The sequence below is a fragment of the Rhinolophus ferrumequinum genome, chromosome 14 (assembly GCF_004115265.2).
Source record: "Rhinolophus ferrumequinum isolate MPI-CBG mRhiFer1 chromosome 14, mRhiFer1_v1.p, whole genome shotgun sequence".
NCBI lineage: Eukaryota > Metazoa > Chordata > Mammalia > Chiroptera > Rhinolophidae > Rhinolophus > Rhinolophus ferrumequinum.
Window position 1 is genome coordinate 65295602 of NC_046297.1, and position 25453 is coordinate 65321054.

Sequence of the window (25453 nt, forward strand, 5' to 3'; positions counted from 1 at the left end):
ACAGATGGAACGGCCCTGATATCCCAGGATTACTCTCTGGGGTTGTCTGTCAGTGACCACCACCAAAGTCTGTCATGTGGACAACTGTCACTTTGGGTGCGGACGGATTTTGGTTTCTGTCCCTCCAGGCTGGTTGTAGGTGGGAGGCTCTCGCTGGTGAGACACCAGCACACGGCTCCGTGCCCATAGCTTTGGAGACTCGAATGTTCCTGGATCCCTGTCTGGTGGCACTAACTCACGGTCATAAAGTAGTAACTCTGTTTTTTTAGGGACAGACTGCCCCCATTCACAGAAAAAAAACCAAACAACAAAAACCAAACCAAACAAACAGAAATACACCAGCTGCTAGTCCTGCTGCTGAGGATGTGAAAGACATCGAAGAAAGTGATGATTCTTGAGTCAGAAAACAGAAACTCGGTCAACTTAATCGTAGACCAATCGCGTCCGTAAGATGAATACAGGCACGATAACCTTTACACAGATGAGAAGTGACTAAACAGAGGCTCCAAGTTTAGCGAAATTGGAAAAGAAGATTAATTTGTGATTTGTGGTATGAAAATCGGCACAGGAAACTTGTGACTGTCGGTGGAATGTTAGCTGGGAAAGGTCCTTTTGGAGGAAGTCTGGGGACACGAAGGCCCTGGAACGCAGCCTCTGAAAACACCAGGACCGACTGGGTGTGATGTGCCTGTGCCGTGTCCCCCACTGTTCTTCCTTTGGTCGTCTCCCCCGGGAACTGATTTAACGCCCACCGCAAACGTCCCCTCCTCTGAGCAGCCTTCTCGTACCGTCTGACACGCTCTTTTCCAGCATTTCCAAAGTACTTGGGTCATATGTCAAGCCTCGCAGTGAAGAACATTTACTTAGCTCCTTACCCGCCTGTCTCCCTCACGAGCCCGTGACCAACAGGCACATAACGATGCTGAGCGAATGGCTGCACACACAGACACGTCTGCACACACACTGTGGCATCTGGGCCAGGTGACAGACAGGTGTGGCAATCTGCAAAGGGTAGGATGGCTTTTTCCAAAAATTTGGAACACCTGGTATGGGCTTTGGATGAGGCCTTGAAAAGCATTCAGCTGATTTACCTACCAGTTATGATTCAAAAACAAACAAACAAAAAAGCCACACTGAAACTCATTAAAAGGAGGAGGTGACACATGCCACCTAGCTCGCTCACTCAGCAAAGCTCTGCGTGCCCGTCGGGGGCCAGGACCCTGCTGGGCGCTGGGGAGACTCTCCGATCTTGACTTAAATTGTTGACCGACTAGTGAAGAGTTGTGATGAACTAAAAAGGCAGACAAAGATGGCAATTATGCTCCTGTGGGTGGAAGTTCATGATCTGTGGTCAGGGTCAGGTCACTGACTAGTGATCACTGACTACCTGCCACACACGGGGCCTGATTCTAGGCCCTGTAAACACAGCAGAGAACAGGACAGCAAGACCCCTGCTCTCCTGGAGCTTATAGTCACCAAAACACCCAGCACGAAATACTTCTCGACTGCGACAAGGGGCTCTGAAGGAAATGGGTGGGGAGGAAGTGCCTTCAGAGAGGAGAGCCAGGAGACACACATGCAAGCTGAGAGGGACCAAAGGCAACCCGCCTCTCCAAGGGCTGGCAGATGTGCAGGGAGGGGACGGCCCCCCAGGGACAGAGTCTGTACCCACGAAATAAAAGGAGGCTTGTGTGGCAGTAAAAGGGTTGGGAGATAAGAGCCAGCCCAGGCGGGGCCCCCTCGGTCCTTGGGGGGAGCAGTTTGCCTTTATCTGAACCGCAGGGTGAGGAAGTGACTGTGTCTACTTTATCTTTTAAGAAAACCATTCTGGCTGTTGTGAGCACAATGAATTACCTTGCTTTTCTGAGGCCTGGTTTCCTCATCTGTCAAATAAGGCTGACAGTATCTAGCTCACAGAGTTGCTACTGTGATTCAACGAGATTTTGGGGAAGGCTGATTAGCAGAGTGTCTAGTGCACAGAAAATGCTCATCACATTATTATTATTATTACAGTTTTTAAATGGTCCTCAATATTTTCCAAAATGTTTCCTGGCCGTAAGAGGCAGTACGGTCATACTCATGCATATTCCAGCGGGTGTGCAATCCGGTGCATTTGCTGAATATGTTACGTGTCCACTGCCCACTGAGCCCCACACTGCCCGGCCCTGGGCAGCGCTGGCCTTGACTTTAGGATGACTTACCCCAAGGAACTGCGCCTTTGTTTGGGGGCCCGTGAGGTAGTGGGCTGGGAGGGTCGGAAAGGGTTCTCTTGTGTCCAGGTGGTGGGGGAGGAGGCCTCTTCTTGGATAGGGTGGAGCTGCCACTAGAGGTCTGGGTGCTTAGAGGGAGTGTTGAAGGTGGGCCCGTTGGACCTAGAAAGGAATCGAATGGGGCAGGAAGGTTAGTCCCAGTCTCAGAGAACAGCCAGCAAGCAGTTACTTCCACACATCAGACGTGCTGCGACACCCAGGGACAGGAGCAGAAGGCTGGGGACGGCGGTTCCATTGATCCAGGAACTCACAAATAGGGTTTTAAAAAATTGCCAGTGGGGAAAAAAAAAAAAGAAATTACAACACAGGAGAGTGTGTGCTTTCAAGGAACAAAACGCCAGTCACCATGGAATGCTGATGCGTTTAGATCAGGGGTGTCAAAACTGCGGCCCGTGGGCCAACTGCGGTCCACAATCCATTGTTAATTGGCCCGCAGCAAATTCCAAAAATACATTCAGTTTACTTAAATAAACCAGGTGAGGCAATACATACTTCGCCTCGAGTGAGTGGCCCGGCTGTTTGTGTATTTTACTGCACATGGCCCTTGGTAAAAAACATTGAAAAAAGTTTGGACACCCCTGGTTTAGATCATTCAGGTGCAGCGGGAAAAATAAAACACATTTTAAATCAGTACGTTGCTGGAATCATCGCAAACTCTACAGAGGAAGAAGGCACATGGCATCCCCACCAAAATCAACAGGGGACAGAGCACAGGCTGAAGCCTCAATGGGCCACAGCCTGAAAGTGCTCACAGACTGGGACTTTTCTCTCCATTACAACGTTTCCTTGCAGTCAGCAAACTTCGCCTGCAGGTTTTTGTTTTTAAATTTTTTTATTGGGGAATATTGGGGAACAGTGTGTTTTTCCAGGACCCATCAGCTCCATGTCAAGTCGTTGTTTTCAATCTACTTGTGGAGGGTGCATCTCAGCTCCAGGTCAAGTCGTTGTTTTCAATCTAGTTGTGGAGGGCGCAGCCCACTGGCCCATATGGGAATCGAACCGATGACCTTGGTGCTATGAGCACTGTGCTCTAACCACTGAGCAAACCAGCTGCCCTGTTTTTGTTTTTTAAATAACCATAGATAATCAAGGATCTAACGTAAAGAGTTACTTAGAAAAAAAGAGAAATCCAAAAACTGCTTTTTCCTCCAATTCTGAATTATTCTAGAAATCATAAAGCACATGATATTCAAAGTCTGAACAAGTTACACAAATTAGACATTGATTTCTATAGATTTCAAAAAAGATTCAACTTTCTCTAGTGGTACAGATAGGATAGCAGTGATCCTATTATTACACACACACACACACACACACACACACACACACACAGTATTACTGCAAATGTTTTGATTTTTTTGAACAAATGTTTGAAGAAAACAAAAAATGGGGTTTGTTTGTAAGAGCTGTTATGAGAGGAGTATATATGTCATTAATTTTGTTTATGCAAAGTGACGCTGGAATGGTTGGTGTGTACCAGGCACTATATGCTGGGCAATTTGACAAACACATCTTTTTATTTTTTTCTTTTAACTTTTATTTACTAAGTGTGTTTTTCCAGCACCCATCAGCTCCAAGTCAAATAGTTGTTTTCAATCTAGTTGTGGAAGGCGCAGCTCACAGTGGCCCATGTGGGGATCGAACCGGCAACCCTGGTGTTACGAGCATCGTGCTCTAACCAACTGAGCTGACCGTCCACCTGACAAACATATCTTTACGATTATCACCAGGTCTATGTTTTAACTGTATTGTTCATAGACAACTGTTTCCACAAGCATTTAAAAAAAAAAATGAAAAAAGGGAAAGAAACAAAGAAAAGCTAAGAACACCGACACACCAAGTTAACACAGGATCGTAGGTACCAGGTGATCCAAAAAGGCTCTAGAAGAGCCTTCTATATTCTGCATATTAAAAGCAGAGCTTAATTACTGCTGGCCTCCTTCCTTGGTGAAATAAGCTTTGGTATTTCCCATTATCCATGACTGCTCAGTGCCAACATCGACTTAGACCATTGTTTCTCAAAGATTGCTTCCTCTTGGAAGTAAACGCTGTCAATCTCAGTAAAATCAGCATCTGCTTTCGGCTGAAACGGCCTCGCTATATAATTTATTCTCTCAGTCCTATGATGCGATACATGATGGAAGCATTACTTTTAACCCCAAGTCAATGCCTAATTATGGCACCAGTCACAGCAATTTCTGAAACAATCTTGTTTTTGTCACAAGTCATTGTGAGCATAGCCTTGACCTCGTAGAGTGCTTTGTACTTTTCAAAATGAGCTCGTGGATGCTATTCCCCTTCACTTTCATAACAACCCTGTGAGGTGTGTGGGTGAGGTATTACGGTCCCCATTTTGCCGCTACGAAGGTGGGGGCTTGGTGTGATTCAGGTTCTACAACCATGAGGGGCAGAGCTGGGACCACAAGGCAGGTCTCTGGCCAGTGAGGCGCTTACCCCGTCACACGATGCTGCTGTTCCTGAAAGCCGGGACAGCATTTCCTGCGCTTGGCACACGAGAACAACAACAAATGCTTACTATTAGGAAGTGTAACTTTCCTCTTGGAAAGTTAGAATCGAGAATAGACAATGAGATTCTCCAGCAAGTTCATCTTTATCGCCACCTAGGGATTTGCCGAGGCACTGCATCTAAAAGGTGCTTCAATCAGTCCCAAATCTGGCCTGGAAACAAAAACTGCTGAAGACAAAATGCTAACAGAGCGAAGTCTCTGAGCAAAGTTGTGTGTGTACACACTTTCAGGAGTCACCCTGAAGCCACAAACCAAGCAAAACCAAGCCTCCTGACAAAAATGAAGGGGTTACTGTCCCCCATGTCGTTCTCCCTTTCTTCTTTCTTCGTGTTAGCAGTGATTACAGTCTATAATCATCTGCCTTTGTGTGTGGCCTGTCTCCCTCACCAGGCAGCAGGTTCTGTTAGGGCTACGCTGTTTTCTGGCCTGGTGTATAGCAGGTTGAATTTAGTAATTTAATATGGAATAAAGGGATGAATAAACTGCTATTTCTATTGTTTCAAGGCTACTGATTCTTAAAGAAGACAGCCTGATCAAAAACTAGGGAGAGAAAGGAAATAAGGAGAGACTGTTAAGTTTGAAAAGGAATATTTAATACTTTATCTAATTTCATAGAAGACACCCACAGAAACCCACCTGCTGTTTTGTAATAGAAGCTACAGAAAGGAAGATGCCACAAAAGCTTGCCTTGAAGGGTGTGAGTAATAAAAAGGTTGAAAAACACTCCATTAGATTCCAGAAAAGCAGATTTAAATTTTTTTTAAGATTTAAAGAGCTCAGAAGACTTGCAAAATGAGTAAATAGTTTCTCAGCACTACAGGGGATGTTTTATGCAAAATAATTCTGAGTATTGGCTCAGACAGGAAAGAAGCAATCGTGGCAGGATAAAGAAAGCTAAAACAAAACAAAAATAGAAAAGAATAAACAGTATCAATCAAACAAATTCAAAAAGGAGTGGGAGGCAAGATTAATAGGTGGGGGAGAAGACTCAAAGAGCCAATTTTCTCCCCGTAACTCTGCCAGGGCCTGTGGAAGTCAGGAGAAAACGCCTCAAACCGCATTTGGCCACTAATATGGCTATTATGTCAAATTCTCTTCTAATTCTTTTCCTTGAAAGTAGGGGTCTCGTCTTCCAAAGCTACTATAAATAACACTGAGGTTAGTTACATTAGTAGGTCTTCTCATAGCCGACCCCCAGCTCTTCCCAAGGGGATAACATGCCTGGGGACAACACGTCCGTATCTCCAACAGCCTCTGGGGCACTTCATTTGGACATCCTGCCGTACCTTCAACGCCCGTGGTCCCCACTGCAGCCCTGAGCTGTGCTGCTTTGACCACATCTAGTGTCATCAGCGCCCAGAGGCCCCTGAGGGTGGCAGCAAGTGGGCCCAGCATGTGGTCAGCGCTCGGGCACCTGAGGACACGGCATGTCAGAAGCCAGGGGAGCCCTGTTCTGGACTCCTGGGCCTGTCCATTTACTCTTAAAAGGCTGCAGCTACTTCCTGAGGCCCTCCCAGGAACTGGTATTTCCTCTTTCACCAAAGATCCCTGCTGGGAAAACATATTCTTATACAACTAGTTTGAATAAAACCTCACCAAGATGGGACTCCATCTTCAACAACAAGGAAATCTATCCACTTAAGCCCAGAAAAACTGCCCTGAAAAATCATTCCCCTACATCTAAATATAGATACTTAAAAAAATCCATTCCTAAAATCACCATCAGCATGCTTTTCAAATCCCCTCCTCCATTTCCTAACTTCTCCAGCTACCACTTACTGAGAGCTTCACCCCACACTCAGGAGTGTTACACGCGTTACCCAGAACTCGCCTAATAAGTAGTACTGCGATCAGGACCCTCTGTTCTCAGGGTAAAGAGACCCCAAGGCTCAGAATGCTTAGGACACTGGCCAGTCACAGCTGTGTGACTGCAGGCGGGGCTCGCAGCCCTGACGCACTGTGCTTCTCTCCCTGTGAGTGGTACCACGTCCTCCTTGCTGGAGGTCTCAGAGACAATCCTGTCCCCTCCTCACTTTCCCACCCTCATCCAATAAGGGTCAGCTCCAATGTCACTTCATCCCAAGCCTCCTGGAATCCACCCCCTGTGCCCCGGGACCACTGCCCTATCTCTGCTCCCCCACAAGACCTAAGGGCACTAAATACCCTTCCTTCCTAGGCTGTCAGCTTCCTCAGGGCACATCCTGGGTACTCATACGAGTCTGTGGAAATAATTCATGGGGTAGGTTATTCAGGAGGATTCTTTTTCAATGTCCTTGCATCTTTGGTTTTCAGTAAAATAGAAAACCCAGAGGTCTTCCATGTTGGGAGACCAAATAAATGTATGTCTTTGAAATGTTAAAGTAAAAACAAGACCCAGAAGACAGCTTTAGAAATTATCCTGATGACCTTTGAGGAAAAAAACCAACAACTGCATAAGGTACATATTCTAACATGTCATATACTCGTATAAGTATTAATGACATAAGTTACACTTACATTACCCTGGACAACACAAATGAAAATTGAAAAAGTTACCATTTTCTAATGGTTTTCATAGGATGGAGCTTAAAAGCATGGAAAATGTATGTTACTTTAAAAAGTAGATAAAGACAATGTTTAGAGAAGAACTGTGTGTGTAGGAAGAAGGAGCTATTATCACCTCCAGGCTCTGGGGAAACAGAGGCATGGAGTGGGAGGGACACCACAGGGCCAGCAGTGAGCCAGTCAGGATTCCAAGCCGGCAGGTGTGACGCCTGAGTGACAAGCGCCACAGAGAACACGGCACTTGCTATCTGTCCTTCAACCTCCTTCTGGGACACTGATAATAAAGAGGAGAGAAGGGGATTCTAGTGGCTTGGGGCTGGTTCTTTAACAATGACACACATTCTCGTCCGCAAGAAGCACACGGATGTCCTCTGCTTCCCTTCCACACCCTGGCAGTCAGGCGACTAAGTTTCAAGCCTGTGCCAGCAGCCACCACTGAGGGCAAAAACCACAGCCACGGTCCTGGCCAGCAAGGTGGTCAGTACAAGGTGACAGATGTGTCATGATGCAAAAAGGGTTGGGGGAGACCAATCAAAGAAGGCCAGAAAAAACATCGAACCTGAATAAAAGACAATGGCCCATGGGAAGCTTTAAAACCAAGCCACTCAAATGGCTGTCTTCCCATGAGATGAAAAAATCCCAGGACGCAGTCAAGTGACCAGTATATGAATAAGACCGCTAATGGGAACCATCTCCGAGGCAAGACCAAATCACTCGCGGCGCGAGGCCACCTTCACATCCTGAGGAAGTCTTCTGCCTTGCCACTCCTCCCTCGGCCCTCTCTCACTGACAGACTTCCAAGGAAAGGCAGAGGGACGGAGCATGAGATGCTGACACAGCTGAGTCTGGCCATGATGCTGCCAACGTTTTGGAGAAAGACTTCTCAGCAAGTCAGCTAACACATCCCCGTGGCATCTGGTTTGGTGTGTGCCCCCTTCTGACTCACTGATTCTGCTGTGGTTTGTTCACTCCACAAGCACAGGCAGGGCACCCTCCGCCCCCGTCGCCCCACCCAGGCCAGGGGTCGAGGACAGCTCACTCACAGCCCTGGGGCTTGAAGACTTCCGCCACGTAAATGGGAGAGAGTGAAACGAAGACTTCCCAACTCTCTTCTAATCTTTGAACCAAGCACCTCCTACAGCGTACCCCGCTGCCAGATGGCACGTCCCCGTCCCCTCTGCTACCGGAGTGCCAGCTCGGAAGCAGGAGCGCCCTCCCCACTCTTCGCTACACCCCCAGTGCCCGGGCACTAGGACGGAACAGACTCCTGTCTCCTGAAGGCCCGCCACGAGCTATCACCTTAAAGATATCACTTCATGTTCTCTGAGCAGTGACCCGGCAAGGCGGACAGCCAACCCTTATTGTTCAGATGAAGACCCTGAAACTCGGCAAGATCAGTGAAATGTTACAATGAGACCACGACAGGGACAGGAGGAGCACTTTTGGGGGAAGGAACCCCAGTCTGCTGCGTGGAGCAAAGGAGAGGTTTCTGAGTTTGGCGCCCAGGGGCTCCCAGCGGCCCCGGCAGCCGTGGTCTCGCTTTGCAGATTGATCTGCCTTAGTGAGCACGTTGCTCTCAATCTGGATTCTCTGACTGACGAGGGTAAGTAGTCTCTCCACCTACAGGGAAGGCGACGGCGGCATCTGGTTCGATCTTCTCCATGACACCATCGCAGCCTCGGGACGGCAGGTACCTTGGTAGGTGCTGCTTTCGTGCCTGCGCACACCACCTGCTAGGTTACCAGGCCGAGGCGCGCGTCTGACTGAGGAAGAAGTCCCCGTGTGACGTGCAGAACGAATGCTTGTAGGTATTCACATGCTATTCAGAGGGGCTCTGGAACACTCGATTCTAGGGGACTCACTTCCTGAATTCATGAAAATGAACTGTAATGAGCGTTTCAGTTGTGCATGTTTCTAAAAGCTTGAAAAGTTCGTTCTTTTAAGTCAGTTAAATAAGCTTCTTGAGATGGGATTTATCCTTCATCTACTTAATAAATCCTTTCTTTGAGTGAAGGAGCCGACATCACGCTGGTTTCCGGATTCAGAGCACCTGCTACCTACCGTACCAGACCTGGGCGACTTCACGCGGCCCCCATTCCCGAAAGGACACTTTCTCAAAGCTGAGGAGTCAGGGCGCCAGTGCCAGCAGTGGTACCTGACAGGGGGCACTGCCAGGCTCTGAGCTTAAATGCTTCCTGTCCTTACTAATCTCCACAACTATCTCAATGTCAGGCAGTTTGTCATTGCTGTGTAAAAGTAGGGAATCGTACCGTGGGAGCAAACGGTGGTTCCATTGCTTAAACTTGTTTAAAAACAGTTAAACAAACTATAAGCAAGTAATATGTTTTCAAGGACCTGTTCTGTGGGACGAGCACCAGGCTGCTCACCACATCCTTCAGACTCTAGAAACATCTTTCAGGTCACCGCCTAACACCATAGGAGTCTCTCACAGTTGTTTAGGGCCTTGCATTTTCCAAGCTACTTTCTCCGTATATTGTGTCCTGGATTCTGATGACAATTACATGAGGCGGGCATGGCAGAAAATGGACCGTCTTCCATACGGAAAGGAAGAAACTAGAATATCTGGCTTGACAAGTCCTAGGGCCCATTTTAATTTTCTATCCTATTTCAGCCAGTGTGTGACCTGAAGTAAGCTCCTTCATCTCTCTAATGGGTTGCAGATTGGGTTAATTTTTCAGCATCCTTCTAGATTCAAGTTCTGCGACATAATCTTAGCTTAAAGATGAAAGACAAACCAATCTTGGCAAGCCTGAACAACGGCTAGTCTTAATACTCGTAAAGTGGGGGCAGGGGAGCTGCTGAGCACCAGGGAGAAACACGCACGCTTAAATTTATAGCTTCGATTAATCTCGTTGGACCTCACATCTGCTGAGGGGTCTAAGGCTTCAAGGCGGTGAGTCTGCGCTTCTGAATTGCTGAGTCTTCCAACCGTGACTAGAACCCTGCTCAAGCACAAGAGGGCTTTGCTTGATGACAATTTAAGTCAAACATCCTTGCATTTTGATGAGGCAGCTGGAGTTGCTGGAAAATCTTCCTGAGCTGGATTCAGAAAGATTCTTTCTACGTTTCCCCTCTGTATTCCCCTGGTGCACTAGTGGGGTTTGATCATGAGTGTCTGTTTCTGCCTTCCAAAAGTCATCATCCTTCAGAATCCCACCCTCACGGTTATAGAAATGACTCTTGCTGCAAGCAGAGACCTGTGCTTTACTTGCTGTGGAAAATAAGCAACCCGAGTGGCAGATTCAAGACATCCTTGTTTTTACGCAAATGGGTCTATCAGTTCAACAGAATGAAATGGAAAAAAATGTATGGGCTACAAAACTGGGGGGGATTATCTCTGCACAGAGCACCAGCTGATCACCAACAACGTCTTCTAAGAACTCCATTCTAAACATTAGCACCCTTCCAAATGGTGCTGATGTTTAGCTCACGTTTCAAGTCCCTTACAAAAGTCACGAGAAGGGTGCACTTGTCTCACCAGTGTAAGGCCAAATCTCCCATCTGATGGCCTAATGTGTGCAGCCTGGAAGAACACTCTGATTTTAGTAGCGAGGGACTTCTTTTTTCAGTTATGGGATTTTTTTTTTTTTTGGGGGGGGGAGTCTATCCTTAGCTGACCACGGCTGTGATAGCCAAGTCTTGAGTATTTGTTTCAGCAGCTGGCTCACTAAATAAACTTGGTCTTTGTCTTCTGGGCTTTGGGTAAAGAGCTAGTTAGAATTTATTCAAGGCAGGAGAGAGATGCGTGGCATTGAGTTAGTTATGGGTTTCTGTGTTCCCCGGAGATAAAATTACAGAAAGGGCTAAAGGGAGAGGAGGCGGCCTCTCGACCCCCAGGACTCTGGTGTCATTCTCTCCTGTAGACCTTTTTCAAGATTCTCCGTTACCTGGAGGCTTCTGAACAGGCATAGACCCTGCATGTGTGGACAGGTCATCACTACGATGCTGGTAACCAGTTAGGGGACAGGAACCCTCTCAGTCAGGAACACTCTACAGTACAGGCCTGCAACTCGGCATGTTAGTGGGTTAAAAAGATTCGGATGTCTTACTCAGGTATGTGCTAGGATAATGTATGGATCAGGGAGAAACACTTTGGTGGGCTAAACCTCTGGCTTACACGTGCTGTTACTGTTACGGTCACTGGTTATCTTTGATGAGTACCATTCATACCGAAGCCTTAATACAACTTTTCTCTGTTATTTTATGATCGATGAGGCCATTTGGGGTCTCGCTAAGAACACAGCTCCCATTTATAACACCATTTCAATGGAGAATAAGCTCTGAAAAAACACTGTTTTGAATAAAGCTCACATTTCCCAGAAAATGGCTCCAGTGTGATTCAAATAGGCATGGCATTGTGTACCGAGAGGCCCTGGAAACCTGTGTTGGCATAAGCTGAGCACACAGGGGGAACCCTGCATTTGGATGTACTGGCTGAGGACAAACCGGAAGCTACAGCTCTGGGGACCCCTCCACTCCCCCCTGGCTGGGGTGACCCTTTCATGTTGGATTTCTGTGCCTCAATTTGTCCCTGTTCAGGAGGGAACACACTGACTTTCTGAGCAGGGCACTTTCTATGGATTCAGGGTCCAGGACAAAAGTTCTGTTGCCACAGAACAGGGTGGGGGACCATCCACCCTCCACACCAGCCCCGCGGGGCACGTGACCATGCACTGCCTAGTAACCCGCCTCTGGGTAAGATCCTGCCCCAGGTCATGGCTCCTCGAAGAGCACGGGAGGGTGGGCTCTGGTCGCACAGGACCTGGGTGAGCATCCCAAATCGTCGAGAACCATAGGCCGATAGCTCAGCACCTCTGCACCACAGCCCCTCGTCTGCACGGTGCCAGCAGCTGTCATCGTGCCTGCCTCGTTTGGCAAACATGAAATGAGACGTGCAGGGCTGAGGGCCTCCAGGGCTTCCTAACTGTCAGCTACACTGTTATTGCTACCGTCTTCAGAAGAGAAGCATTTTAGTGTAGAGGACAGTAACTTTTCAAAGAAGAACTCAACTCCCACCCCTTATTAGAGAGGAAAGAGCACAGATTTTGGCACCTATGTGGGCCTTGGACTGACTCTCAGCTCTACCACCTATCAGCTATGTGACCTTGGGCAAGTCACTCTCCCTCCGTAAGCCTCAGTCTCTTCATCAGTGAAATGGGCATAAAAAGCACATGCCTGACAGGACTGCCATGAGGTTAACACGAGAATGCACCAACAGTGCCCACAACACCATCTGTCTCGCTGCGGTGCTGGGTGGGCATCATCTCCCGTCCTCTGCCACTCCAATGCACCCTGCAATTCCCCCCCCCACAGCTGGGTAGACTCCTGGCTTGAGGCTGGAGTCACAAGGCCCCTCTCAAAGCCCGTACCTTTCCCGGCGTTTCTAGGAGGCAGTGGAGGCGCGTCTGAGGTTGGGGATGTGGGCGAGTCTGTGTTTGTGGAGGCGAAGATCTGGTTGGTGAAGGCGCCATAGGACAGGCGCTGTTTGTCCCGTGGAGTGCCGAGTCCTGGCAGGGACAGCTTGTCCTGGGGGGAGATGCTGGAGGAGTGGCAGAAGCTCTGAGGTCTTGGGGAGCGTTCTTTCTTGATGGGGCTCGGCTGGCAGACAGATAACAGTGCAATGGGTGAGACAATCATCAAGACAGCACGTCAGGTGTGGAGAGGACCCCTGCAGGCAGGCCTCCTATGGGAATCTGGGCTCCTGGGGCTCTCTGAGCCTTATGAGGTCACCTGCAATGACAGCCTGAGCGCCACGACACAGTACCGGATGCAGACATGTCACTGTTACCAGGGTCACGTTAGGGAGCCACTGGTTAGGGATCCGCATTCTTCAGTTAGAGTGAAACTTTAATCAACAAATCCCTTCCCTGCGCAGGACACTTTCACCGACATTTGAACAGTTTTTTCACCTATTTGCAATTGACTACATACATGTCCCATTTAGTGCTGAAGTTCTCAATACTCTCCTCTCTCCTCATGTTACGTGCTCTTAGAAAGTCACCACATCCATGCCGCTGGCTTTGACTGACACCTAAGGCTGATGACTCAGACCTGCAAGTCCAACCCCAGCCTCTTGGGTTCCAAACCATTTCCAGGTGCCTAAGAGGCGTCCCTCGTGTTTGCACCCTTGGTGTTTTAGCATCTGTGCAACTTTCCAAGTTCGGACCCCCCTGTCATCCAGAGCCACCCGGTCCTTCAGGGAGAGCTCACACATGTCCCTCGGACCCATTCTGAGTGCACTCACCAGTTCCCACTGAAGCACTGGCCTCCTGAGTAGCCCGGTTCCAGTTTCTGTCAACTCTAGCCCATTTTCCACACGGACGCCCGAGCTGGTAAGAAACCTTGCTCTTCCAACAATAAATCTCTGTTGGCTTCTGACCGTGCGGATGAAGCCAAAGGACAAACTTGGCTCATGGCGCCTCCACAAACCGCCCCGAAGGCCACCTCATACACTGTGCTTCGAATCATTCCTCCCTACTTCTTTGCCTGGCAAGCTCCTCCCTACCCTTGGAAACCCATCTCCAACTGTACTTCCTGGATAAGGGCTTCACTGTTTGGCAAGGCTGAGCCAGTTGCTCTGCCCTCTGAGCCCTGCTCAGGAATTTCCCCAAACTCTTATTATCATGGTTACCTACTGGATTGTAATTTGCCTCCTCTCAAAGTGGTGAATGCCTTCAGGATACCCATCTATGACCATCTTTGACATTTCTTTACATCCTGCTCAACATACATCCGATGAAAAATGCATGCATGACCTTCAGTATCTGTGAGAGTCAGACAGAACTAGGTTTGATCCCTGAGACTCTTGACTGGCTCTGAGACTTTAGACAAGTTGCAAAGTTCCCGTGTGTGCCAGTTTTCTTTGGTAACATGGGGGCAGTAACAATGGCACAGTGGGCATTTGGTAAAGATGAGCTGAGGTGACATAGGTACCGTGTCGACTGCTGTCTCATCTATCTGTAAGTACTTAATAAACGACAACTTGTTATTTACTAATTATCTGTTTTGATGGCTAATTTTGTTGCCAACTTGGCTAAGCTATGGTGCCCAGGTGTTTGGTCAAACAACCATCCTAGGTGTTGCTGTGAAGGTATTTTTTTAGATGTGTTTAACATTTCAATTAGATTTTGAGTAAAGGGGATTACCCTCCATAATGAGGGTGGGCCTCATCCAATTAGTTGAAGGGCTTAAGAGAAAAGACTGAGGACCCCCCACCCACCACATACACATCCAGAAGGAATTCTGCCTCCAGACTTTCGACTGTACCATGAACTCGGGAGCTGGGTGCCCCATAAACTGGACTTGTCAGCCCTCACAAGTTGTGTGAGCCAGTTAAAATCAATCCATGCGCTCTCTCTATGTATATATATCCTGTTGGTTCGAGCAAAGGAAATGGTCCTGATCATAATGACACCAGGTCCTAAGACCACACACAAGCTCACAAAGAATGGGTCTTGTCCGCCCCATGCAGGAAAGTTAGAAGCTCTAAAACACTCAGAGGGGTTCTGCACACTCACTTTGTCATCAAGGTCATCGTCACTCTCATCCATGTCTTCCTGTCGAAGGCTCCACTCGTATTCTACGTGGACACGTGGATTAAACTTTCCAGATTTAGCCTGGGAAAGCTGAAAGTCACAGCGGGTGTAACCGTTTTAATTTAAATGCCAAACACCCCAGTATTACAGAAACACTGAGCAAATCCCAGCTGATTCCTGGTTTCAAATTAACCACCAGAAACTGCATTCATTACAGGCAACGCTCTGATTATGGAAGCTGGGCTGCCACGAGGCAGGCCCAAGAGAAACTGCGAAGAATTACAGGCATGGCCTTGTTTAGTTTGGTAACCTGACTTCTCTATGAATTTCACAGCTTTCTTAAATATGATTAAAATGACTCTCAAAACTGTAAATTCTTGGCTGGAAGGGCAAAAAATCAGAGTTAGTAGAGTGTGAGAGGCGGGCCTTTTAAGTCGGACAGTCTCAGTTCAACCTATGCCCCACTTTCCTTATTCACCCACAGGAGCAGGGAGTCTATTAAGAATGAACGAGTACCACTGCGGGCCTGAACCTTGGCACTTAGCAGAGCGCCAAGGGCGTGTAACTCACCTTTCCTATTTCATCCTTTCCCACGGTTGAGAGAATCGAACTATGCTAAGGCCCAGACTTATAGGAAGCAGGAACTAGTGGGATCAAAACAAGGTGAGTGCGTTCAGAGGAACGGAGAGGGGAGACTAGTGTGTTTAACATTTTAAAAACTATTACACTTTGAACTTGTCCAATTTTTGGAATTGGCCTCCCAAATAATTCTCCTTTACTGTTAAGCTACAGCAAAAGCCTAACGGTCTGGCAAATAAAAAACATGACCTCAACCCATAAGCCCGCCTGGTAATAATACCTCTTAAATGCCTTTCAGCTCCCCCATCATAACTGCACTCAAAAGACAGGTGGACAAATTTATCTTTTTTTCAAATGTAGTAGCCACAGTGCTTGTCTGAATTTCTTTAGCCAATGTTCAAAAAAAAAAAAAAAAGGAATCTGCTTCTTTTATCTCAAATTCCAGGTTCTGAGAATGACATTTTAAGGCAGTTGATGTCTTAGCAAATCCCCCATTTCCATGTTTGCTTACCAAATCTTCACACTGAGTGGCTTTTAGTCTCTTTGCTATGTCGAGGGCAGTCTCTCCAGACTGGTTAACTAAAACGGGGGGAAATAAATTTGCATAGTTTTTGAGGATGGATCTTGGAAAGGCAAGGAATCACAACCAAATTATAATGCAACATGCAAGCCTCAGTTTCGGCCAACAAATGCTCTTACCATACTTAGTAAGAGACACTTGGCCATGCTCTTACCGACATCCACAGTGGGCTTGCTCCTGAGAAGAAGCTTCAGGCACTCCGGTTTGTCATACATACTACAGTAGTGGAGAGCGGTATTTCCCACGGCTGTCTGCTTATCCAGGTTCCCACTGAAAAATTGAATTCTTCTTAGAGAACAATGACTTACGTATGCTATACTGTTAACACTGCAGGTTAACCTACAGGTTAACTTCTGCTCTAACACCTGAGTCGTTTCAGACCTATTTCTTATAAGCAGGGAAAATTATGTTCCTAACATCACACCCAAATTTATAAGCAACACAATGACAATCAGGCAGCATGTGTTGAGCACCTACGGGACAGACACTCTCTCAGCTTTTCCATGTCTTAGCTCATCTCATCCTCACAACTGCTCAGTGGGATAGGTGCCATTATAACTTTTATTTTATAGGTGAAAACACTGAGTCACAGAGAGGATAACGTGCTTGTTTTTAAGATCATCAAGACATGGAAGATGGAGCAGGGATCTGAACACAGGCGGTTTGTCTCCAGAGCCAACGCTCTTTAACCAGTACACATCGAAGTAAGGGGCTTGGACACGGAGAGCGTCAGGCTGTGTCCAGGCACCGTTCCTCATATGTAGGTTCAAATCCCCTCATCATTTTATTTTGCTCTCTCCTTTGGATAAGCTCCAGTTTCTGTGGCTTACAGATCTATCCAATAAAGAAAACAGCAAGTTCAAATCTCCTGTGTGTTTATTTTAATATTATCTTCCTATTAGTATGTCCCAAATTTGAATTAGCTGTTGAGTCAGCCAAACACACTGCTGCCTTACAATAAATTTATGTACAATGAAAACTCACATCCTGTTGACCTACACTGTTAAGTCTTCTTTTAGCCTCTGCTAATGAAGCAGGTTTTGGCCATGGAGACAGGATTTTACAGTTATCTAGGCCAGGGGTTAGCTAACGAGAGCCTGCAGGCCTTATTTGGCCCCGTATTTGTTTTTTGTAAATAAAGTGTTATTGGAACATGCCACACACACTCATTTCCATATTGTCTACGGCTGCCTTCCGACTGTAAGGGCAGAGTTGAACAGCTGTGACAAGAGGTCTCATGGCCTGCAAAGTCTAAAACAGTATCTGGCTATTTCCTGAAAAGCTTGCCGATTCCTGACATAGGCCATTAATGGACTGGTTTGCGTTCACGTACAGGGCATAGTCTGAGGAAACAAATACCATACCAGTTTTGTACAAGGAAGTCAACCAAATGGAGAGATGTCTGGTCTGCAGTTCGAACAGCAAGATGAAGGGCTGTCTCCCCGAGCTCCTTTAAAAAGGCAAGAATAAGTTATCAACAGGGAGGTCATGTGTCCTGCTTTGCCCAGGGCAGCTTTGCTTACATCAGGGACCCCACAGGCATTATTAACAGCTCACAGCACTCTGTTTCACTCTCCAATTGTCCTGATTCAGACATGGTCACTCAATGGGTTAGAAACTCATTATAATAAAATGAGGCACCTTTTCAATGGGTTTTCCACCTTCCTTTTTACCCTTGGTGTTCAGACGCCTCACCTGCCCGGGTTCCAGCAGTGGTTCCATTAGCTCCACCCCCTCGGCATAGACTTGAATTAGTGCAAGTAAGTCCCTGGATTTGATGGCCTCCAGCAATTCACTCAGTTTAGCCGATGAAGATGAACAGGTCTTCCTTGAAAACCTATGATCCACGTACTTTGCAGTGATATATTCTTTCCGTACAGTCCTAAAACAGCACAATATGAACAAAGAATTTTAATTTTCCAAGTGCTACGAAAGGTTGACATTTTCCTGACAACCAGTTCTCTTTGAGAAGAGTTATTTTAATTAAGACACTTCTTTTCCACATTCAAACAAACCAGGTTTTTGACCAAGTTCTTCCAATATGGACAGAATGAAGGAACTGGTATGTGTTTACTAGTATGTGTGGGCAACGTATAGTGACAAAGTTAATGGGCACGCAGATCCTAGCAGATTTCTTTCCCGCCTTGCATGACAGTAGGAGACATCTGCTATTTGCTATCACTTTAAACTCAGACACATAAGTATGGAAAGAAACTGAAAAATTTAGCAAGTTAAAACAATTCTAAAAGACCAATTAAAAGTTTTCAGAACTTTGGGGAAAAGATTTTAGTCATCTGACGTAACTCCATTTTTTAACAGGTAAGGAAGCCGAGGCTCAGAAAAGTTGTCCTTACAACCTTATTTCTCTGTAATTTGAGCTCCTTAGTGTGAAAAAGATATCCAAGCAGTTTCTGTGCTAGGACGAAGCTTGAACACTATTGTTCAGCCAGACACCCCCAGATCAGATCAGGGTGTTAGATACGCCCCCAACGTTCCTGACTTTCCTTATGTGACACTAACCACAACTGTGACTATGCAGTTTAATTGCTTGGTTACCACCTATCCTCCACTCCAGATTCCAGGTATCATGAGGACAGGAATCTAGTTTGTGTTTTGCTGTTTGCCCACCATCAAACACGATACGAAGCACAGAGGAAACGTGTGATATGCATGTGATGAATTTAAAAAAAAAAAAAAAAAAAAAAAAGACAACCGCCAAGAGGCCTACTGGGAGATTTTATTTCTTGACTTCAGAGTGGAAAAAAACATGTTCCCTGAAGTGAGCTCCATAATACAGTTTAGTGCTTTGCAAATCTGGTGCCTGAATAACCACCAAGGAGGGGCTGACAAAACATTTAGGTGGGCGTCTACTTCACAAAGCCTTCCCTGATCACTCGAGTTGAAATTTTTTTCTTTTTAATTTTATTGGGGAATATTGGGGAATAGTGTGTTTCTCCAGGGCCTATCAGCTCTAAGTCATTGTCCCTCAATCTAGTTGTGGAGGGCGCAGCTCAGCTCCAAGTCCAGTCGCCGTTTTCAATCTTTAGTTGCAGGGGCGCAGCCCACCATCCCATGCGGGAATTGAACTGGCAACCTTGTTGTTGAGCCTCGCGCTCTAACCAACTGAGCCATCTGGCCACCCTCCAGCAGCTCAGTGGCAGCTCGTTGTCTTCAATCTAGTTGTGGAGGGTGCAGTTCACGGCCCATGTGGGAATCGAACCAGAAACCCTCTTGCTCAAAGCTTGCGCTCTAACCAACGGAGCCATCCGGCTGCCCTGAAATGAAATCTCTTTCCTCCTACTCATCCATAGTATTCAAAAAATTTTTAAGTGTAAATTCAATGTGAAAAATTTTGAATAGGTTAAAGAGTAACATGATTCTAAAATAAAAATGCTATCACAAAGTGCCTTGAGTTGTCTCACACTCACAACCCCTCCAGAGTAAGCACTTAAGTTTCTGGTGTATTTTCCAGTGCTTCTTCAAGCAGACACTATTTTTGATAAATATATATGTTTATGTATTCTCCACTGTCCAAACTTATTTGGTGTCTGAGTACAGACAGTGAGTAGTGAGAGTTCAAAAGTGAGGGATTCATCAGCAGATCTACCCACAATTCAGTTCCTGAGTTTGGACAGACTGTCTGTGTCCAGAGGGTAGGTGAACCGTTCCCAGGCCCCAATCCTCCCTTCCCTGCCCCAAACGCAGTCTCTTTCATACAGTGCTCTGTACCATGTTTTTTTTTTTTTTTAACTTAACAGTAATACCGGAGAGTGGTCCGAAGCAGGACATAAGAAGCGTCCTTCTTCTTTTTTACATCTGCAGTGTTCCGTTGTGTGGCTATACCATCAAGTATTTCACCAGATGTCTACAGATGGACACTCGCTTTGTTCCTAATCTTTTTCTATTATGGAAAAGGAAGAAACCCCCAGAAGCGGGACTGCTGAGTCAAAAGGCAGATGACGTTTGTCACTGTGATCAATATGGCTAACTGGCTCCTCACAGGGAGTGGACCACTCTGTACTCCCACCAGCAACACACGGGAGAGTATCTGCTTCCCCACAGCCTTGCTGAGTGGGCGGTTAGGCTTCTGGACTTTTGCCAATCTGATAGGCCTCTCCCACTGCTTTTGTGTGTCTCTTATTTATCACAACATGCCATGATTTAGAGATAATCGTTCTCATGAAGATTTATCCTCCAGAGCAGCTGCAATACCCTAGGGAAAGGTAATGGTGAAAATCATCTGTGCGTTTCAGAAATATATCTCAAAATACTCCTCTGTGCTCTGCTTTTTCCTCATCATGGGGTTTCTTCTGGAGGGAAAAATACTATAACCACTAAGAAGTTTTTTTGGAGGGTAGAAGAACGATTACAGAACCGTAAAGAATTCAATATATAGAAGTACTTACATATCACTTGAAGGGGTGGGTTTTGGTGAGGGGCTGGGTAAATTTGCTTCCATAATATCATTGAAACTATTGTTTCCTACATTCTTGGCCAGCTGTAACACAAACAAAACACAACATAGCAAACTCCTTACTACTTGTTTAAAAGTTTTCTATAATTTGCTTTTGAGATTTCTGAATATGTACATTTCCTCATTTGACTCAGAATACAAACCATCCATCCACATAGCCAACAAATACTTGCTGAGCACTTAGCTCCCTCCCGTAGGAACTAATAACAGGCTAGCAGGACCACTGAGAAGAAAACCAATAATTTTTACAAATATAGTGTGATAAATGCTAGCATGGACCAGGATGCGGTCCTAACACATATACACAAATTATCTGAGATTAGACACAGCAGGTTTCACATACGAATCCAGGTTAAATGCTTAATGATCAACAGTTTTGCAGCTACCATCATGCCTCATCTTAGGTTGAGCAGATTTACTCTTGTGGGACAGAAAAGAATGGAGGAGTCTTTTACATTGGGATACAAATTAAGATGTGGCAGGAAACTAAAGAAGAGCCCCCAGCAAGCATTTTGCTTCTGGGCTCAAGACCCTTCCACGACAATTTGTCCTCTGGTCATTCAGATAATTTGGGGATCGAGGCACACTTTAAGAAACATTCATGCCATCGGGTCCCTGGAGAGAAAAATCTTGAGTTTATCGCGGGGCAAGTGTTGAGGATTTGGACTCGCCCTATTTCTAGTTGTCAAACTGGGTTTCGTTAATACAAGCCAAGAAGATGGAGTGACACCATCTCCATACTCAGGAAGGAAGTTTCAGCTGTCAGCTCTGAGCCTCTTCTTCGCAGTCCTGCAGCGATTAGGGAGTGAGCTTCATCAGTACGCTATTAGGCGGGTGCAAAAGTACTTGCAGTTTTTGCAATTATTTTTAACCTTTTAAACCACAATTACTTTTGCACCAACTTAATACTTCCTAAAACAATGGGCTCATGCAAAACAAGGCAGGCCATCATTGCTTAATGGATGCTCAGATGACAAAGGTTGCTGGCTGGGGGGCTGATTGCCCTGACTTTTGGATACTTTTCTCTAGAGGAGGCTAGTGATAAGCTGGGCTTTCAGATTTTTGGAGCCTCAGGCTCAGTCAAGTTCTGCTCAAGAGCCTTCTGTCTGAGGAGGAGCCCTATGTTACCTCGCACACTCTCACTGTTAGTATAAAGACTCTCTAATGAGTGCACCAGGGTTCAAATTACACAAGACAGGGTTTACGACCACAAGGCACTATGGGAGACGCCATGTAGGTCTTCCCCTCCTTTATTTGTATATTGTGGGGACCAATTTAACTTGGACGTGATGGAGATCCAAACTTGGCTGAATCATGACGGGAAGGGTAGGGTTATAAATCCTCTGTGTGTTTATAACCCTTCCCCTATTATAAAGCTAAGCACCGCACCTTTACACAGTTCTTTTCCTTATTGCCTAAAGAAGCTATAGGTTAGGAAGTGATTGGTTTTATGACAGTAACTAACAGGCCACGCTCAGTTCATGTGTACTTTTACAAACAAACAGTAAAAACAGTATTACATTGTTAGGAATAACATAAGCCCCTAGGAAAAGTGAATATGTTAAGTTCAACACCCAACTCCCTTTACTGCTATCATAGTGAATCATATAAACCTAAATCCAAAAGAAAACAAGCCTCTTTGAAAAAGCCCATCCCAGAAGAAAAGAGCCAGTTTAGTTGAACTAATTACAGAAATGCATGATTCACCAGTTCTTCAAACAGGAAATGGAAACAGTCAACATTACATACCACAAAATTTACATTTTAAATCTCTATGCAAATTCACTAAATTCAGGAATTAGAGTTCTTTGTACTTAGCAGGAACAAAAACCTCAAAGCAATATATTAAATATATTTATGACGATAAACTTAAAGTTTTCTTCTAAAGTACACGTCACTACTTACTTACCAAGAGTTCAGAAGTCCCTAATTTGTCTAGTTCCAAAGACTGAATGCGAGAAATATGAACTCCCATTTCTCTATGGATGCCGGAACATTCTATACAGGTCAAAATACCCAAGTTCGTTGAAAGCCAGGTGGGATCTGTGAAAAGACAATGAACAAACAAGATATTTAATTTTAGTGTGCCAACTACAGAGGAAAGTAGAACAATAGTAGTAAAACTTTTTAAGAATTACAAGAGAAAGATTTAAATTGAAGAAATGCATGCTTGCAGTTTACCTGAAGGGCTATTATAAAAAATTAGTAGCTTGTTGGAGAGCACAGTGTGGTGAAGACAAATTTTAAAAAATTTCCTTTCAATACTGAGTTGAAAACAAAATTAAGTTCTTTATTTTTGTGAGATGTCAGAAAGCCATTTCCACAAGGTCCTGTGAAACATCCTTAGGCCTGGCGAGAGGTGTACCTCTGACAGTGACAGATTGCAGGCCTGGTAAGTACAGCTCACAAGGGACTGGGTTCTGCAGTCATCTCTAGCCTCCAAGATACAACTCGCATTAACCCATCATCTTGGTTATGGCTTCTCCACAGCACTTCCTGGTAACAGCTGGCTGTGAATATTGAGTGGCCAATGTTTCTTTCAGAGATCTAAGCCTTCTCTGCAATCCCAAAGGCTCAAGAACAGTAGCAGGAACACATATTTCTATTGCCAATACCTTCAGCATTCTCTCTCTGTGGCCAGCTTCTTTTCCATTGGTTAACACCTAAGTATTTATTACTCCTGTGCCATAGCCTCACACTGTGAATCACTGTCACACACACACACACACACATAGTAGAAAACGTGACATGTGTCTCTGAGGTGCTTATGGCATGTTGTGTAGAGAAGTCCATTTTCATAGGTAAAGCCTCACACATTCTAATGCTTAAGGAGAGCAGGTTTGCATCTATGTCCTGACTCATATTCGATGTGTGACGTGAGGCAATTCACTGAACTTCTCTGAGTCCCCCGGTTTTCTCATCTGTAAAATGGGATAATATTACTATCTTGCTCACAGAGCTAATGTGAAGATCCAGGAAGATAATATAAGCCAAACAACTAGCACAATCCTTATAACAATGTAAGCCCTGAATAAATGTCAGCTACTGCCAAAACCTAGGTAATATGGATGATACTGGAAAACAGAAGTTTTGGCGGGGGTCGGGGGTGTTGATATAAAGGTTGGAGACGTTTCACTAAGCAGGAAGGCGAGTAATGTGTCAGGCCCCACGTATACTGTTGTGTTAAGTCCTCCTACCAGCTGAGGTGTATTATCCCATTTTTAGGATGAGAAACTGAAGATCAGAATAGTAAAGGGACTTAGCACGAGGTCATCCAGGCTGTGGCAGGCTGGTGACCAATTCAAAATCAGGACAACGGACTCCATGTCCAGTGCTCTCTCTGCACTGTCCATGGCGCTACTGAGCTGGCCCTCACTAGGAAAGGTAGCATTTTGGCAGGTGATCATAGGGAAAGCAGGAGGGAGCTTTCCAGGTAGAGAAAACGCATGGGTAAAAGCAGTCAGAGGTGGGGCCATTCAAGTTGAGAATACATGTTGGCTGTGTGTCTGTGTCCATGAGAAGAGGCGGCTTTTAAATTACTAGCTCGCTTATATTCTGAAGGCAGAGAAGGGTGTTTAACAAGTCGGCTCCATGTGGAGACAAATACCTGCCGAGCCACAGTCACAGCAGATGTCATTCCCAGGGAGCCGCTGGACGTCCTCAATGATGGCTTTTGTCAGGTCTTCCAGGCTGTTCTCCCCAGCGCTCTGCTCTCCACGGAAGGCCATGGTCAGGGCCTCTTCTTTGCTATTCATCAATACTGATATCCACCTGTTGTCAAAAACCGGAGGAAGGAGACGTAAGGGCATGGCCACTGTTTCCTCCCATCACTGCAAAAAAAAAATCTATGTTCACCAAGAAATCCCCCAAAAGACCCCACTCTCAAAAGAGCAATAAAGTGAGGAAAAATGAAAGAAATTAACCCTAGAGGAAAGAGAGCGTTAAAGAATGGAAAGCAACACAAATGAGACCAGGGGAGAATCGAGCAAGGTCAAGATCAGCAACCTGAGGACTTGCATGAATATACAGACGCTTGCATTTCCACTGGGACAGAATAAAGGGGAATGGCAGCATGAAGAGGACTCGGAGAGCCACCAGCCCGATGCGGGCACGAGAAAGAATTGGTGGGAAATGGAGAGGAGGCAGGAACGAGTTCAGCAAAAGGCCTCTGTGCTCTGGAAGGCCATGTCAGTGAGAGAGGGCACTTTAGTGACAATGAACAGGATTCTTCATTAGCAGCCACGAAAATGTGTGATTATGAAAAAGGTATATTAACACGCAAACATGCTGACATTTATTGTACGAAATGAAAAGTGAAGGCTGTTAAAATTATCTACACAGTACGACCACAATATGCACCAAACAGAACAATCCTTTGCTACCAAGCTACCCATAAAACAACCTAAGTACCTAACAACAGGGGGTTGATTAATAAAGCATGAAATAACCACGAAGTGGAATGGTTACTTAAATTTAAGTTTTGAACTAATTTTTGAATGACATTGGGGAAAAGCTCACAATATAATGTTTCGTGAGACAAACGGGGAAAATTGTTTTAGGATACATAACCCCAAATTTAAATGTATGTATGTATTATATTTCTCTTTGGGGAATGAAAAGGCTAGAAGGAAATTCACAAAATGTTAGTAATTGTTTGTCCCTGAGTGGTTTTCTGTAGGAAAAAGGGATGGATTGCTTGACTCTGTGCCTGCCTTTCTGTAATTTTTCCATATCTAGAAGGAGCTTGTATTTCTTTCATGAATGAAGAAAATAAGCCAAAGTTATTTTTTTAAGAAGAAAATGAAAAACGTTTCCAAATCGCAGTGTTGTCACCTACTGCATAGACAGCTAATATCTACTCTTGGCAGAAAATACAGAGGTTCAGACAGAACCAAGTCTCTAGTTGTTTGGTGTCTTGTAGG

The 25453-nt window shown here is 45.6% G+C and overlaps 1 protein-coding gene across 2 annotated transcripts in view; it reads right to left on the reverse strand.

Annotated features, from left to right (window-relative positions):
• Nucleotides 1-25453, reverse strand: part of ASAP1 (ArfGAP with SH3 domain, ankyrin repeat and PH domain 1) — a 288277-nt gene that overhangs the window by 16421 nt on the left and 246403 nt on the right. For both annotated transcript variants that reach the window (XM_033126171.1, XM_033126170.1), the window contains 10 exons: nt 24139-24302; nt 22441-22574; nt 20464-20555; nt 17753-17939; nt 17422-17507; nt 16212-16327; nt 15989-16056; nt 14881-14988; nt 12733-12961; nt 2202-2372 (listed from right to left, as the gene is read on the reverse strand). In XM_033126171.1, coding sequence (XP_032982062.1) covers nt 2202-2372; nt 12733-12961; nt 14881-14988; nt 15989-16056; nt 16212-16327; nt 17422-17507; nt 17753-17939; nt 20464-20555; nt 22441-22574; nt 24139-24302 — 1355 coding nt within the window. The remainder of the gene's footprint in view (nt 1-2201; nt 2373-12732; nt 12962-14880; nt 14989-15988; nt 16057-16211; nt 16328-17421; nt 17508-17752; nt 17940-20463; nt 20556-22440; nt 22575-24138; nt 24303-25453) is intronic.